Source organism: Sarcophilus harrisii, chromosome 3 (genome assembly GCF_902635505.1).
Source record: "Sarcophilus harrisii chromosome 3, mSarHar1.11, whole genome shotgun sequence".
Taxonomy (NCBI): domain Eukaryota; kingdom Metazoa; phylum Chordata; class Mammalia; order Dasyuromorphia; family Dasyuridae; genus Sarcophilus; species Sarcophilus harrisii.
In genome coordinates this window covers 534,455,868-534,470,889 of record NC_045428.1, presented here as the reverse complement: position 1 = coordinate 534,470,889, position 15,022 = coordinate 534,455,868, and the positions used below count along the sequence as shown (strand labels likewise).

The window sequence follows — 15,022 nt, the reverse complement described above, 5'->3', positions numbered from 1 at the left end:
AGACACCCCAAGCCTTAGCTAATCTACACTGTTGACTGACATGATGTTTACTATTAGTAAGGTCATAATGTTCAACATGCACACACACATACCCACGCAGAATCTAGCCATCTCTATACATGAACTGATATCCCAAATTCCATTCCTTAAGATGAATGTTTTGATTTTGTTGATGCCTCTGGAGGGAAAATCCACTGAATGGGATTCAGGAATCAATGATTACCCTCAGAATTGATGTGAATGTTGTGCAGGACAATAAATAAAAGACCTTCAGTTCTGGAAATGGGCATGATACTGGATGGAGAGAACATAATAATAGAGGGATATAGAAGAGGGAGACTATTAAATTTCACTGAATTAATAGTTGTGGTGAGTATCTTGCAACAGCTTATTTTCCCATGGCATGTATCCAGACTCATTTAGTCTCTTCTCTTAGAAAGCTATGCAAGAGTACAGCAACAACAAGGCTATGTGATGATCAATTCTGATGAATGTGGCTCCTTTAAATAACTGGTAATTCAGACCAGTTCCAATGGTCTTATGATGGACAGAGCCATCTGCACCCAGAGAGAGGGCTGTGGATCACAACATAGTATTTTCACCTTTTTGTTATTGTTTGCTTGCATTTTGTTTTCTCATTTTTTCCTTACTGATCTAATTTTTCCTGTGCACTATGATAATTGTGAAATATGTATTTCACATGCTTAACATATATTCTGTTACTTGCCACCTGGGAGAAGATGGAGGAAAGGAGGGAGAACAAATTTTGGAACACAAAGTTTTGCAAGAGTGAATGTTGAAAATTAAAAAAAAAAAAAAGAATGAAAGCTAGGTATAGACCAAATGGCCCTTGGTATAGGTCACAGGGTACAAAATTTAAAATTCAAATTGCTTTCACACTTCAGAACCTAACTAGGATTAAACTAAATGTACTAGGGTACACATTCTCTGAAAGGAGAATGAAGATATTCCTTCACCCTATTTTAGCTTTCTTCTAGAAAATATTATACCAACCTTTTAGAATGTATAAAGTGGATTTATAAAGTAAATGTAAAAAGGTGGAGATAAAGAACACAGAATAAAAATGTTTAATAAATGGTTTACAAATGATCCTTCACAAACTATAGGGTTTTTTTTCATTTTCACGGAAATAAAATTTCAGTGTTGCAAGGAACAACAGAGACATTAAGAACAACCCATACCTGAAAGATAATCCCTTTAATAACATAGCTAAGGTGGGGCCATTCAAGTTTTGGTGATGATTATCTCCAATGGCAAAAACCTGCTAGCTTTTGAGTCCATTCTATTTTCTCCTTTGTATCAAACTTAAACTTTCTTTTCCTAACTTTCATATGTTGCTCCTATTTTCTGTGACCAAAGAAAATATGTTTAATATACATTCTTTGTATTATGTGACAGGAGGTTTCTTCTGAGGCACAGCTTCTGACATTAGACTGGTGCAAGGAAGTACATGAGAAATTATCTCAAAAATTTAAAAACATAAAAAGCTGATATCTCTTGTTCAAAATGAGATCATTTCTGGAAAGAATGCATATTTTCCTTTAGTGTTCTAGCCCTTTCTCCATAAATACTAACACACAGGACCTTCTCAGTCTTACCTTTCAGATGATTTTCTCCTGTGGTCCTTCTTTTTTCTGTTGTTAGCAAGGAAAATCTCTTGAAAATTGACTGAAAGGGAGAACTGAATGTGGTATCATTCTATATAAAACCAAGAGAAAATGGAAAGAATTAATAAACAAAACAAAAACAAAACAAAACAACCAAATGGAAAAAAAAAACTTAAGTTGATCTCTAATGGTGGAATTTCAATCATGTTTTCTAGGCCAATGAAGGAGATATCTAGGGAAGAAAAAACTTGATGGTTAGACCTAATATAACATTACAAAGCCACATTTGTTTTCCTTATATAGGTCGAAAACAAAGAATAAACCACTTTGGTGACATACCATTCCTCTTGCCCTATTGGCAAATAATATCTACTCTTAGGCTGCCAAATATCAGTAGGGACTCACCTTCATTCAGGACTTAATGCCAAGAGGTTTAGAGGCCCTGAAAGACATCCAAGATCTGGAGAATTCAGGCATAGGGAGCACATTTGACTGCAGATGTTAATTTGACTCTGGACTGTGTGAGGTGGACCTTCAGATGATTATAGCAATCGAGAATCTCAGACCCTTAAGGGAAAATTCTTGAAAATTTTTCCATATCCTGTCATACTAATTGCCTCTATCCTCTTGAGAGATGAGAATTGCATGTTCAGAGTGAGAAATATGGGACTGAGTATTTAAGTGAATCTATTTGCTGGCCTCTTAATTTCAGTAAAAGGTTAACACTTTTGCTGATCTCATTCAAATCCAACTCTACTTAATCTAGCTCAGTTTAACAAGTCTTTAAACAAAATAAAAGGTTATAAAATATATGTATATTTATTTTTGCAAATATTAATTACTTCTGCCTTCCATACCCCACTTCAAATTAAACTAAGAAAAAAGAAAAAAATATATCACCATACCAAATATCCATTATCATTAAAATAAACTTACGTTAGCATTGTGAAAAATGAACATCTTCATTTTAAGTTATCACCTCTTGGGCAAGAGGTAGGCTATGTGTTTCATGATCAGTCCCTATGATTCATATTTTTATTATTGTTGGCCTGGATTCAGAATTTAAAGTTGTTTTTCTTTAGAGTTGCTATTATTGTGCAAATTGTTTTCCTAGCTCTGCTTACATGGCAATTGGAAAAATATCAAGTGCTTGTGGATAGGCCAAGCAAATATAATAAAAATGACAATACTACTTAAAATAATCTACTTATTCAGTGACACACCAATCAACCGCCCAAGAAATTGTTTTACAGATACAGAAAAAATAACAAAATTCATCTGGAAGAACATAAGGTCAAGAATTTCAAGGAATTAATAAAACAAAATGTCAGTGAAGGTAGCCTAGCTGTGCCAGACCCAAAACTATATTATAAAGCAGTGGTAATCAAAATATTTGGCATTGGTGAAGAAACAGAGTAGTCAATCAGTTGAATAGATTATGTTTACAGGACAAAATAGTCAATAACTATAGCAATCTAGTGTTTCAAAATCACAAAGACCCCAGTTTTTGGGATAAGAACTCACTGGGAGCTCTGGGAACTGCTGGGAAAATTGGAAACTAGTATGGCAGAAACTAGACGTTGACCCATACCTAACATCATAAACCAAGGTAAGGTCAAAATGGGTTCATGATTTAGATATTAAAAGTGATATTATATGGAAATTAGAATAACAAAGGATTGCTTACCTTTCAGATTTGTGAGGATGGAAGGAATTTGTAGCAAAGAAGAACTATAGTTCATGATTGAACACAAAATAGATAATTTTGATTATATTAAGTTAAAAGTTTTGTTCAAACAAAATTAATGCAGACAAGATTAGAAAGGAAACAATAAACTGCCAAAATATTTTTACCTTTAAAAGTTTTGATAAAGGCCTCATTTCTAAAATATATAAAATGAACTCAAATCTATAAGAATTCAAGATGAATTTTCCAATTGATAAATGGTCAAAGGATATGACAATTTTCAGATGAAGAAATTAAAACAATTTCTAGTTATTTGAAAAGATGTTTTAAATCACTATTGTTCAGAGCATTACAAATTAACACAACTCGAGGTATCCCTATACACCTCTGAGATTGATTAAGATGATAGGAAAAGATAATGATGTTTGTTGGAGGGATGTAGGAAAACTGGGATACTAATACATTATTGGTGGTGTGTGAAAGGATTCAACTGTTCTGGAGAGCAATTTGGTACTATGCAAAGGGCTATCAAAATCTGCATACTCTTTGATCCAGCAGTGTTTCTACTGTGTTTATATCCAAAGAGATTTAAAGGAAGGAAAGGGACACACATGTTCAAAAATGTTTCTGGCTATTCATTACTGATCAATTGGAACTGATTTGGATTCTCTCCTTGTTGAAGAGAGCTACATCCACCAGAATTGATCCTCACATAGAATTGTTGTTGAAGTATATAATGATCTCCTGGTTCTGCTCATTTCACTTAGCATCAGTTCATGTAAATCTCTCCAAGCCTCTCTGAATTCATCCTGCTGGTCATTTCTTATAGAACAATAATATTCTATAACATTCACATACCACAATTTATTCAGACATTCTCCAATTGATGGGTATCCATTCAATTTCCACTTTCTAGCCAATATGAAAAAGGCTGCCACAAACATTTTTGCACACAGGGAGTTTCTTTCCCTCCTTTAAGATGTCTTTAGGATATAAGCCTAGCAGAAACACTGCTGGATCAAAGAGATATGCATAGCTTGATAACATTTTGAGCCCATAGTTTCAAACTGCTCTCAGAATGGTTGGATCCATTCTCAGTTTCACCAACAATGTATCAGTGTCCCAGTTTTTCCATATCCCTTCCAATATTTGTCATTATCTTTTCCTATCATCTTAGCCAATCTAAGAAATATGTAGTGGTACCTCAGAGTTGTTTTATTTTGCATTTCTCTGATCAATATTGATTTAGAGCAACTTTTAATATAACTAGAAATGGTTTCAATTTCTCCATTGAAAATTGTTCATGTGCTTTGACCATTTATCAATTGGAGAACTGCTTGAATTCTTATAAGTTTTAATCAATTCTCTGTATGTATTAGAAATGAGGCCTTTATCAGAACCTTTGAATGTAAAATGTTTCCTCAGTTTATTGCTTCCCTTCTAATGTTGTCTGCATTAGTTTTGTTTTACAAAAGCTTTTTAACTTAATATAATCAAAGTTATCTATTTTGTGATCAATAATGATCTCTAGTTCTTCTTTGGTCCCAAATTCCTTCCTCCTCCACAGTTCTGAGAGGTAAACTATCCTATATTTTTATAATTTGTTTATAATGTCATTCTTTATGTCTAGATCATGAATCCATTTCAACCTTATCTTGGTATAATGTTTTGTGGGGGTCAATCAATGCCTAGTTTCTGCCATACTAGTTTCTAATTTTCCTAGCAGTTTTTGTCAAATAGTGATTCCTTATCCCAAAAGCTGGGGTCTTTGGGTTTATCAAACACTAGATTGCTATAGTTATTCACTATTTTATCCTGGGAACCTACCCTATTCCACTGATCAACTAGTCTATTTCTTAGCCAATTGATTACCACTGCTTTGTAATATAGTTTTAGATCTGGCACAGCTGGGCCACCTTCATTAGATGTTTTTTTTTTTTTTTTTCCATTAGTTCCCTTGAAATTCTTGACCTTTTGTTTTTCCAGTTGAATTTTGTTGTTATTTTTTCTAGGTCATTGAAATAGTTTTTTGGGAATCTGAATGGTATGGCCCTAAATAAATAGATTATTTTAGATGCTATTGTCATCTTTATTATGTTTGCTGAACCTATCCAAGAGCACTTGATATTTTTCCAATTGTTTAGATCTGACTTTATTCATGTGGAAAGTGTTTTGTAGTTTTGCTCATATAGTTCCTGACTTTCCCTTGGCAGATAGATTCCTAAATATTTTATACTATCTGTAGTTACTTTTAAATGGAATTTCTCTTTTAACTCTAACTGTTGGATTTTGTTAGTAATATATAAGAATGCTAATGATTTATGTGGGTTTATTTTGTATCCTTCAACTTTTCTAAAGGTGTGGATTATTTCTAATAGCTTTTTAATAGAATCTCTGGGGTTCTCTAAGTATACTATCATATCATCAGCAAAGAGTGATAAGTTGGTTTCCTCATTACCTACTCTAATTCCTGTAATCTCTTTCTCAACTCTTATTGACAAAGCTAGCATTTCTAATACAATATTGAATAGTAATGGTGAAAGTGGGTAATCTTGTTTCACTCCTAATTTTATTGGGAATGGTACCAGTTTATCACCATTACATATAATGCTTACTGATGGTTTTAAATAGATGCTACTGACTATTTTAAAGAAAAGTCCATTTATTCTTACACTCTTAGTGTTTTTTAAATAGGAATGGATGCTGGATTTTATCAAATGCTTTTTGCATCTATTGAGATGATCATATGGTTTTTATTAATTTGGTTATTGATATAGTCAATTATGCTAATAATTTTCCTAATATTGAACCAGCCCTGCATTCCTGGTATAAATCCTACTTGGGCATGGTGTATTATCCTGGAGATGATGTTCTGTAATCTTTTTGTTAAGGTTTTATTTAAGATTTTTGCATCAATACTCATTAGGAGATTGGTCTATAAAATTTGTGTGGAAAGTGTTTTGTTGTTTTCTCATAGTTCTGACTTTCCCTTGGCAGATAGATTCCCAAATATTTTATACTATCAACAGTTATTTGAAATGGAATTTCTTTGTTTCCAATTTGTTTCCATTAACCTCTGCCAACATCTGGATCAAATTCCTTATCATAAATGGGATTCTGTGACAATTACACTGTAACTTATGCAAATTATGATTTCTAAATTCTCCTTAATAAGAAACATTCAAATTGGCCATTGCAATTGCAAAGTCCTTTATAAATATTATTCCATTTTATTTTTTTGTCAGTTATCTAATAGGATCATGTATTTAAAAGGCAGAATTGAGTGAGAGAAAAAAAAAAGCTAGCCATATAGTCAGTCAAGAAAAATCTATTTTTAATACCTGTCTCTTTCACACACTCTATGTGATGCTTTTTCTGCTCCCATCACAGTACTCAGGTTTGGGCACATAGTACATGCTTATTTAAAATTGATTTCAGAAACCTTTATACAGTGAAAAGGAAACTGAATTTAGAATCAGAAAACTTGGTTAAACTCAGCTGTTATTTGTGGATGCATCAGTCACCTTCCATAAGTCACTTATTGTGCTTGATAATCTCTAAGGTATCACCTAGCTCAATGTGATATTCTATTATAATGTTCTAGGGTACATGTCAGTTGCTAGATCTTTTTTCTCCTGCATTTATGATATCTCTTACAAGATATCTCTTTTCTCCATTCACATAATCACCACCCTAGTTTATGTTCTTATCATCTTTCCCTTAGACTTTGAGTGCCTACCTCCAGAATGCTATGCTTCAAATCTCTTCACACTCTAGTTTATCTCCCTTAGAGCTGCCAGAATAATTTTCTTTAAATTGTAGTTCTAACCTTTTTCCAAAAAAACAAACAAACAAAAAAAAAACCCAAAAAGAAACTTCAATGACTTTCAGTTACTTCTAAGACAATATATAAACTGTTCTGTTTAGTATGTAAAGATTATCAAAATCTGACACCTATTAATATTCTTATTCCTATTAAACATTGCACATTTCATATTACTTGTGGTCATCTCCAATTAACCTTCTTTCTTTTCATAAATGATACTCTAATTCCCATGTGCCTGCTTTTATATGGAAAAAATCTTACATAAAGTGCATTCCTTCTTTACTTTCAAATCTTAGAATTCCCAAGACTTTATTGAAGTTCTGTCTTCAATATAATTCCTTTCCTTATTCCCTCACTGTTCATGCCATTCTTCTAAATCACCTTTTATGAATATTATATCTATATTGCATATACATATTTATGAATTTGTTTTCCCCAATATAATGTATAAGAGACAAGAGACTTTCATTTTTATGTTATAATCTCAGTACATGATTAATAATAATTGCCCCCCTTGCAAAGTATGGTTAACTGAGAATAAGAACCTGAAAAGAGAAATAGAGATGAGTGTTGTTATAAACACTCAATAAGAGTTTTTCTCAGTAAGAGCTCCCCATTATTCTCTCAATATTGCTATAGAAAGTTCTCCCCTCTGGGATAAGAAAGGTAAGTTATGCTTGATTTATGGTTACTTACAACTTTGGGATTCTATCATGACTTTATACTCTCTTGAGATTCCCAGGAAAAAAAAAAATATATATATATATATATATATATATATATACCAAATCCACAGTTCAGGATATACTTAACTTGGCTCAAAACAATCATCTTACTGCGATCAAGTGAGTATATGAGTGGAAAGGATACCTCAGGAGGTAGGGGAAAGAATTATGTGAGAGTAGAGTGAGGAGAATGGGAAAAAAAGGCAAGAAATTATCTGTTGTTCAACATTTTTATTAATGATTTGGATAAAGATATAAATTGCATGCATATGAAATTTCAGGTGACATAAAACCAAGAGAAAATAGCATATATAGTTCAAGTGAGTTGAAATTCAAACTGAACTTGAAAAGTTAGAACAAGAGGGTAGAATTAATAAAATTACATTTAGTTGAGATATATGGGCTTATAATTAGGTTAAAAATCAACTATTATAAGCAGAGAATAGGAAAAGTAGGAGATAGTAATTCATTTACAAAGAAAAATCATGATCATACTTTATCATGATCATTACTTTAGTAATAAAATATAGTAGGCAATAATGTCTAAATTTAATTGAAACCGAGGTCTTACAGGAGTCAAGAGTATCATATACACTTAGAAGATATAAAGAAAACTGTGGAGCAGAAAATGAATAAGGTAATTCTGGAAATTTGTGTATTTTACCTTGCCCAGTGCACATCTGAGTATTATCTTCACATCCTTGCTTAAGAATGAAATACATATTAGAGTATATTAGAAAAGGTCAAATAGGATGCTTAGTGGATTGTAAACTTACTATATAGGAGGATTAATTAAACGAACTAGGGAGGTTAACATAGGGCAGAAAATATTTAGGGAGAGACATGATAACTCTTCAGTTACTGAAAGCTTTGCCATGTGTAATAAAGATTAGCATTAAGAAGAAACAGGAATCATGAATGGAAATTGCAATGAAGCAGAATTAGACTCATTAGAAGGAAAATGTGCCTAACAATTCAAGTTATCATAAATGGAATATGATGCCTCAGGATATATTATTTATTATTATTATTGTAACTATTATTACAATGAATATGATAATAGCTCTTATATCTGTTTATGATTTACAAAGTACTTCATAAGCATTTTCTGCTATCTTGTGAGAAGTAGATATCTCAAGAGAGTATAATACCCATGGGGAGATGAGTTTTATTATTATCTCCATTTTACAAATAAGGAAATTGAGGCAGATTGGTTTATTGACTTGTTCAGGATCATACTACTGGTATGCATTTGACACTAGATTTGAACTCATGAGTTCTTAACTCCTGCTCCAATGTTCTATTTTCTGAATCACTGGAAGTGTTCCATCAATGACTAGGATACTATGATACTTACTGGGAAAGTTGTAGAGAGAATTCTGTTTGGTATATGTTGGATTCAATGATTTCTAGAATTCTTTCCAACTTTAAGTTCTATGATTCAATCAAAGGAATAAGGAAATTCAGAGTTTAAAGGGAATTGGAATTGATACAAAACATATGAGGAATAGAGTGGATCTGGAAAATTAGGTGATGAAGGTAATAGTTTCTTTGGAAAAATTATTTTTGAAATTTCTAATCAGAGGAGGATTCTGGGAATATGGCAAAGTAGGTCAATACATTTCTAATTATCTAGACTTCTTACAAAACAGGATAAATTTGTACCTCAGGGTGAACATAGACTGGGGAAAAACTAAGAAGACTTGGGGCAGAGCAGAGGTTCTGCTAGTACAAGACAAGAAGACTTGAGGATTAACCCCATGTGAAATGCAAACATCTCCAGTATAGTTCCACGAAGGCAGCAAATGGGAACACTAGGGGGTGGCTGGTTTTGACTAGAGCTTCAGTTAGAACCACAGAAACTTTCACCTCCTGAACTGTTTTCAGGTCTGAGAGCTGGAAGACTAAGGGAACCTTTGCTGATCAGGAACATCAGTCCCAGATGTACTACAGAGAGAACCATTAGTTCAAAAGCAGAGAGGCAGGGATGCTGCTGGCTCTGCAGGAGGATAGAGTTGTTGTTTTGGGATTCCAAGTCAGATGAGAGAGTTTAAGTGAAGCTAGAGGCAATATTACCCCATGATTAGAGGTGCCCATACTAATACTTCTCATTAAAAAAAAAAAAAAGTGAACCAACCAATAAGAAAACCCACCGTAAGTTTTTATGGAAATAGGGAAGACCAGGGTTTTTCTTTAGAGGACACTGAAAGATTGGAACAGACTTTGACTCTAAAAATTATCTCTATGATTTATAGAATTCTTTCCAACTTTCCAACTAGCATTGAAGTTCACCATGATGTTTTTGCACAAAGCCACAATCCCATCTCTAAAAAGACTCTAAAAAGTCAAACTTTCTAGGAAAAGCTAAAAATAGTAATTATGCTATATAAATGAGATGCAAAAGAAGAATAGACACAGAGGCATAAAGGACTGAAGCAAGAATTGTAGTTCTGAAAATCTAGGCTTTGTGCAGAAGCATCGTGGTGGGCTTCAGTGATAGCAATGACCCATTTACCACATTCTACCTCACTGGAATTCCTGGCTATGGGGTGGTACATCACTGAATCTCCATCCCTTTCTGCAGGGAATGGGTTAAAAAAATAACACAGTATATATACCATGAAGGGTATAGCATCTTCTAAAACCTATAAAGTAAAAATGGGGAAAGCAAAGGTTGGGTGAAGACAAGGGAGGGATCCATAGGTAGGAGGAGGGTAAGTAATAGCAAGCAAGTTAAGGAGCTGAATTAAAGTAGAAAATTTATAAGGAATAAGAAAAAATATATGCCCAAACACTACAACAAGGATTAGAAAAATAATTTATTAGAAAAAAAAAGCAGGGTTAGTAATCATTGATTTTAAAGTCAAATTTAAAGATTCAATCGATAGAGAAATCTACATTATATATCAGGCATATTAATACTGTTTTAGTTGCATATAGGTAAATGCATATCTACATGTATGTGTGAGTATGTATAGATATGTATAGATGTAGCTACATGTATATGTGTATATAGATATATGTATGTGTGACTTTTAATGTATATGTATATATAAATGTGTGTGTACCTACATATGTACATATAAATGTAAATATGCTTAATTGTAGCCTGCTTGGGGGAAATGGTGGGGATGAAAAGAGGAAAAAAATTAAAGTAAAAAAGTGAACAGCAGAGAATAAAAAAAAAACAAACTAAAAGGAAGCTAAGAAAAGATGAACATTCATGAATATAATTTATTTTTATTACATTTAATTTCTTAAAATGAAAATTTATTATAATATATTTTGGATCCTCCCTGATATTTTGCTGGGCACATGACAGTTTTCTTTTCTTTTCTCTTGTTTTGTTTTCCTTTTCTGTCTTGCTTTTTTATTCTGTTTTCTCCCTTATTTTGTATTTAATGAAATAAAAGAAAAAAATTAAAAATATTACTCCCCAAAAATTTAATTTTGAATTATCTAAACTTAGGTGAAAAGAATTTGTCAGAAGGGGCTTCTTTCTTTGTCTCTAGGAATTTGAGAAGTGTCAAAGGCTGAGTACAGTTCAAACTTTAAAAATAGAATGGGGACTTAGGGAAGAATATGAAAACTGAAACTCATGTACAGTGTAGGTCCTATCTCTGTAACGCCTTCCTTCTGGGTATCACTTCATATTGTAAGTAGATAATTCATAGCAAGAAGAAGGGGCCAGAGGAGGGGTTGGGGGAGGGAAGGAGGGAAACATTGGAACAAGAGGTTTTGTTATTGTCAATGCTGAAAAATTACCCATTCATATATTTTGTAAATAAAAAGCTATAATAAAAAAGAAGGGGCCAACTAGTGCAAGCCAGGAAAAATGGGGAAGTAGGAGCTTATAAAAATGATAATGGTGCTGAATATGTTAGAATGGACTTGTTTCCTGAAGTGGACCTGGTAGATTGACACCTATAAGGAAAAGGATTTCTAACTTGAGGAAAATCACTGGAGATTCAGAACAAATGATTTTCATTTAATCCCCAGGACAACATAGAAAACATTGAACTATAGTTCAGCACAGAGTCTTAATCTCATCATAAGACACCATGTATAAGATCATAGACAAAATGAAAGAGTAGGCTGTAAGAATATTATTCATAAACTAAATTAAGAACATCCTTTTATGAAAAGAGGTTCAGAGATCCTCCAAGTCCAGAATACATAATTTCCAAAATATATGCTAGCACCTCCCTCAGTTTTTTTAAATAACATAGGAATAACCCCTCATTTATAGTTTTTATATGAACTGGATAAAAAAGGCATGGAATGATTAAGTGGATTCTTAAGATCAAAGAGATATTAAACATACTTTCAAAACAGATTATTGTACTCAGATCTACTATTTGCTTAACTTCTGATGATATTTATGAGATCATACAGCAGATGATTGATGATTGGGTCTATACAATATGGATCATTTTAGTGAATGAAGCAGACATCTCCAGACCAATAAGGGATGATGGAGAAAGACAAAGCAAGAAAATGGGAGCTGAGTGTCAATATTGTCATCTATAAATATCTAATGAAGCACTTGACATACCTGGTCTTTCATTTTCTTGCAGGATTAATTTGCTGTGAGATGGGATTGTGGCTTTGTGCAAAAGCATCATGGTGAGCTTCAATGCTAGTAATTACCCATTTACCACCTTCTACCTCACTGGAATTCCTGGCTATGAGGTGGTACATCACTGGATCTCCATCCCTTTCTGCATCCTCTATTTGGTTGGTATAGTGGGCAACTGTACCATCCTTCATATAGTCAGAACTGACCCAAGCCTCCATGAACCCATGTACTATTTCTTGGCAATGTTGTCTCTAACTGATATGGGCATGTCCCTTCCCACTCTTGTATCTCTCTTTCGAGTGCTGTGGTCCATATCCAGGGAGATTGAATTCAACACTTGTGTGATACAGATGTTCTTCATCCATACTTTCTCCTTCACAGAATCAGCAGTGCTTCTGGCAATGGCATTTGACCGCTATGTAGCAATCTGTCACCCCCTGAGATATTCCACCATCCTCACTCCACAGCGCATTGCCAAGATTGGAATAGCAGCTTTCCTTAGGAGTGCATTCTGCATGATTCCACTTTTAGCCCGACTTCCATACTTCCCCTTTTGCCGCTCCCATGTCCTCTCTCACTCCTACTGCCTACATCAGGACATGATTCGCTTGGCTTGTGCTGATACAAAATTTAATGTTATCTATGGGTTGGTTTTAATTACTGTGCTATGGGGATTTGATTCCCTGGGTATCTTGGTGTCCTATGTCTTTATTCTCCGTTCTGTACTGAGCATTGCATCCCGAGAGGAAAGGCTCAAAGCCCTCAACACATGTGCCTCTCATATCTGTGCTGTCCTCATTCTCTATGTACCAATGATTGGCCTGTCCATAGTCCACCGTTTTGCAAAGCATGCTTCCCCCCTTGTCCATATCCTTATGGCTCATATCTACCTTCTGGTGCCTCCTGTGCTCAATCCCATCATCTACAGTGTAAAGACTAAGCAAATCCGTAGAGGGGTCATACGTCTATTTGCCCCTAAGAGAATCTGCTCTAATCTATGATAGGTATTATTAAAAAGTAATCTGCAAAATATATTTTCCCTGTGGTAGCCTGAGAATTAGTGCTGAAAGATTATAGGAACATAATAACCCTTCTTCCAGCCAAGTGAACTTCAGTTGAGAAGAGAGAATAGCAACTCTAGGAGAAATTCTCTATTATTTATGAGAGAACTGTGGTGTCCAATTTAAATAGAAAAGAACCCATTTGTCCTCATGTTGAATTAGAGAATTACAAGTTATTATTATCAATTTCATTTCATTTATATATATATATATATTTTTTTTTAATATTTAAAAGGTTATGATTTCCTAATCACAGTTAAATCTAGTTCAGACACTGGCTCACAGTCCGTGAATTTGACAATTAATATATAGTCTTTTATCCCAAGATTCTTCTAATTATTCAAACAAATTTAAGTTTTCCTCTTTTGAGACTGACTTTTTAAATATATATATATATATATATATATATATATATATATATATTTTATTTTCCCCAATTACTTGTTAAAATAATTAACACTTAAAAACATTTTTGAGTTTCAAATTCTTTTCTCTCCTCTCCCTTCTCTGAGATGGTAAACTACTTATAAACTGAAAGCATTGACGAGTCTCTCTGGAAGTCCCTTGCCAGAAGGGACCCTGTCTTCCCACGTTGGGATCTTGGGAAGTCTGCATCATAACCTGGCTATAAAAGGCATTTGTGCCCACTGTGGCACAGTGTCTTATGAACTCCTCTAAAGGAATATCCTTGTGCAACCCTAGTATAATTCTTCTGCAAACCTCAATAGTATTTTCTTTAGCAAGTTGCCTTATCAAAATGTCTGTTACTGCATTTTCACTATTAGTTCTTGTGACAGCTGTCTGCAAATGTCCCCCAAAGTCAGCAAAGGGTTCATTTGGCCCTTGTGTTATTTTTGTGAAGGCCTCACTCTTGTTGTCTTTATTGTGGAGAGAAGTCCATGCTTTGATAGTATTAGCAGCAGTTTGCTCATATGCTGCTATGGAATAATTAATCTGTACTGTGACATCTGCATAGGAACCTACACCTGTTAGTAAGTCACAGGTGATTGCAGCATGAACTTCACTTTGACTATTTTGTGGGGCTTGTATCCTACAGAGCTCACTATTCTCAAAAAGCCACAAGTAGTTTTGTCCAGGTTCTAGGCATGTCCTTGCTATAGATTTCCAGTCATTAGGGGTTAAGATTTCAAAAGTCAAATTCTGTAATAACATCTTACCATAAGCTGATGTAGCCCCATAAAGAGTGCAAGCCTTTTATTAAAGTCTTTGAGGATTTCTGTATCAAAAGGAGTGTATTTTCTACTTTCTTGACTTGAAGAGGTTGTTGAATCACAGGAAAAATGTGAGCTTGGAGTTCAGTTACATCTCTCCCTTTTGCCTTGGCCTTAATTAGTCCCTTTTGCAATCTAGTCATAGAAGTGGTTGCATAGAAGTGGGGATGTGCTGGTGCTGTCACTGCCCACCCCTGCCACTACTCTTCCTGCCTCCATCCCAGAGGGTGGAGTTGATGGAGGAGAGTAAATTACCTGCTCCTTAGGTGGGGCTGAAGCTGCCT

At 34.1% G+C, this 15,022-nt stretch overlaps 1 protein-coding gene across 1 annotated transcript; it reads left to right on the top strand.

Annotated features, from left to right (window-relative positions):
* Window positions 1-12,489: 12,489 nt before the first annotated feature.
* On the top strand, window positions 12,490-13,446 carry LOC116422120 (olfactory receptor 51L1-like). The gene has a single exon (XM_031957275.1). It carries the CDS (start codon window positions 12,490-12,492, stop codon window positions 13,444-13,446), a length of 957 nt encoding a protein of 318 aa, XP_031813135.1.
* Window positions 13,447-15,022: the final 1,576 nt, after the last annotated feature.

What these genes read in the sequence shown, in the direction of transcription:
- LOC116422120 (XM_031957275.1), top strand. Translation starts at nt 12,490, where the DNA reads ATGGTGAGCTTCAATGCTAGTAATTACCCATTTACCACCTTCTACCTC.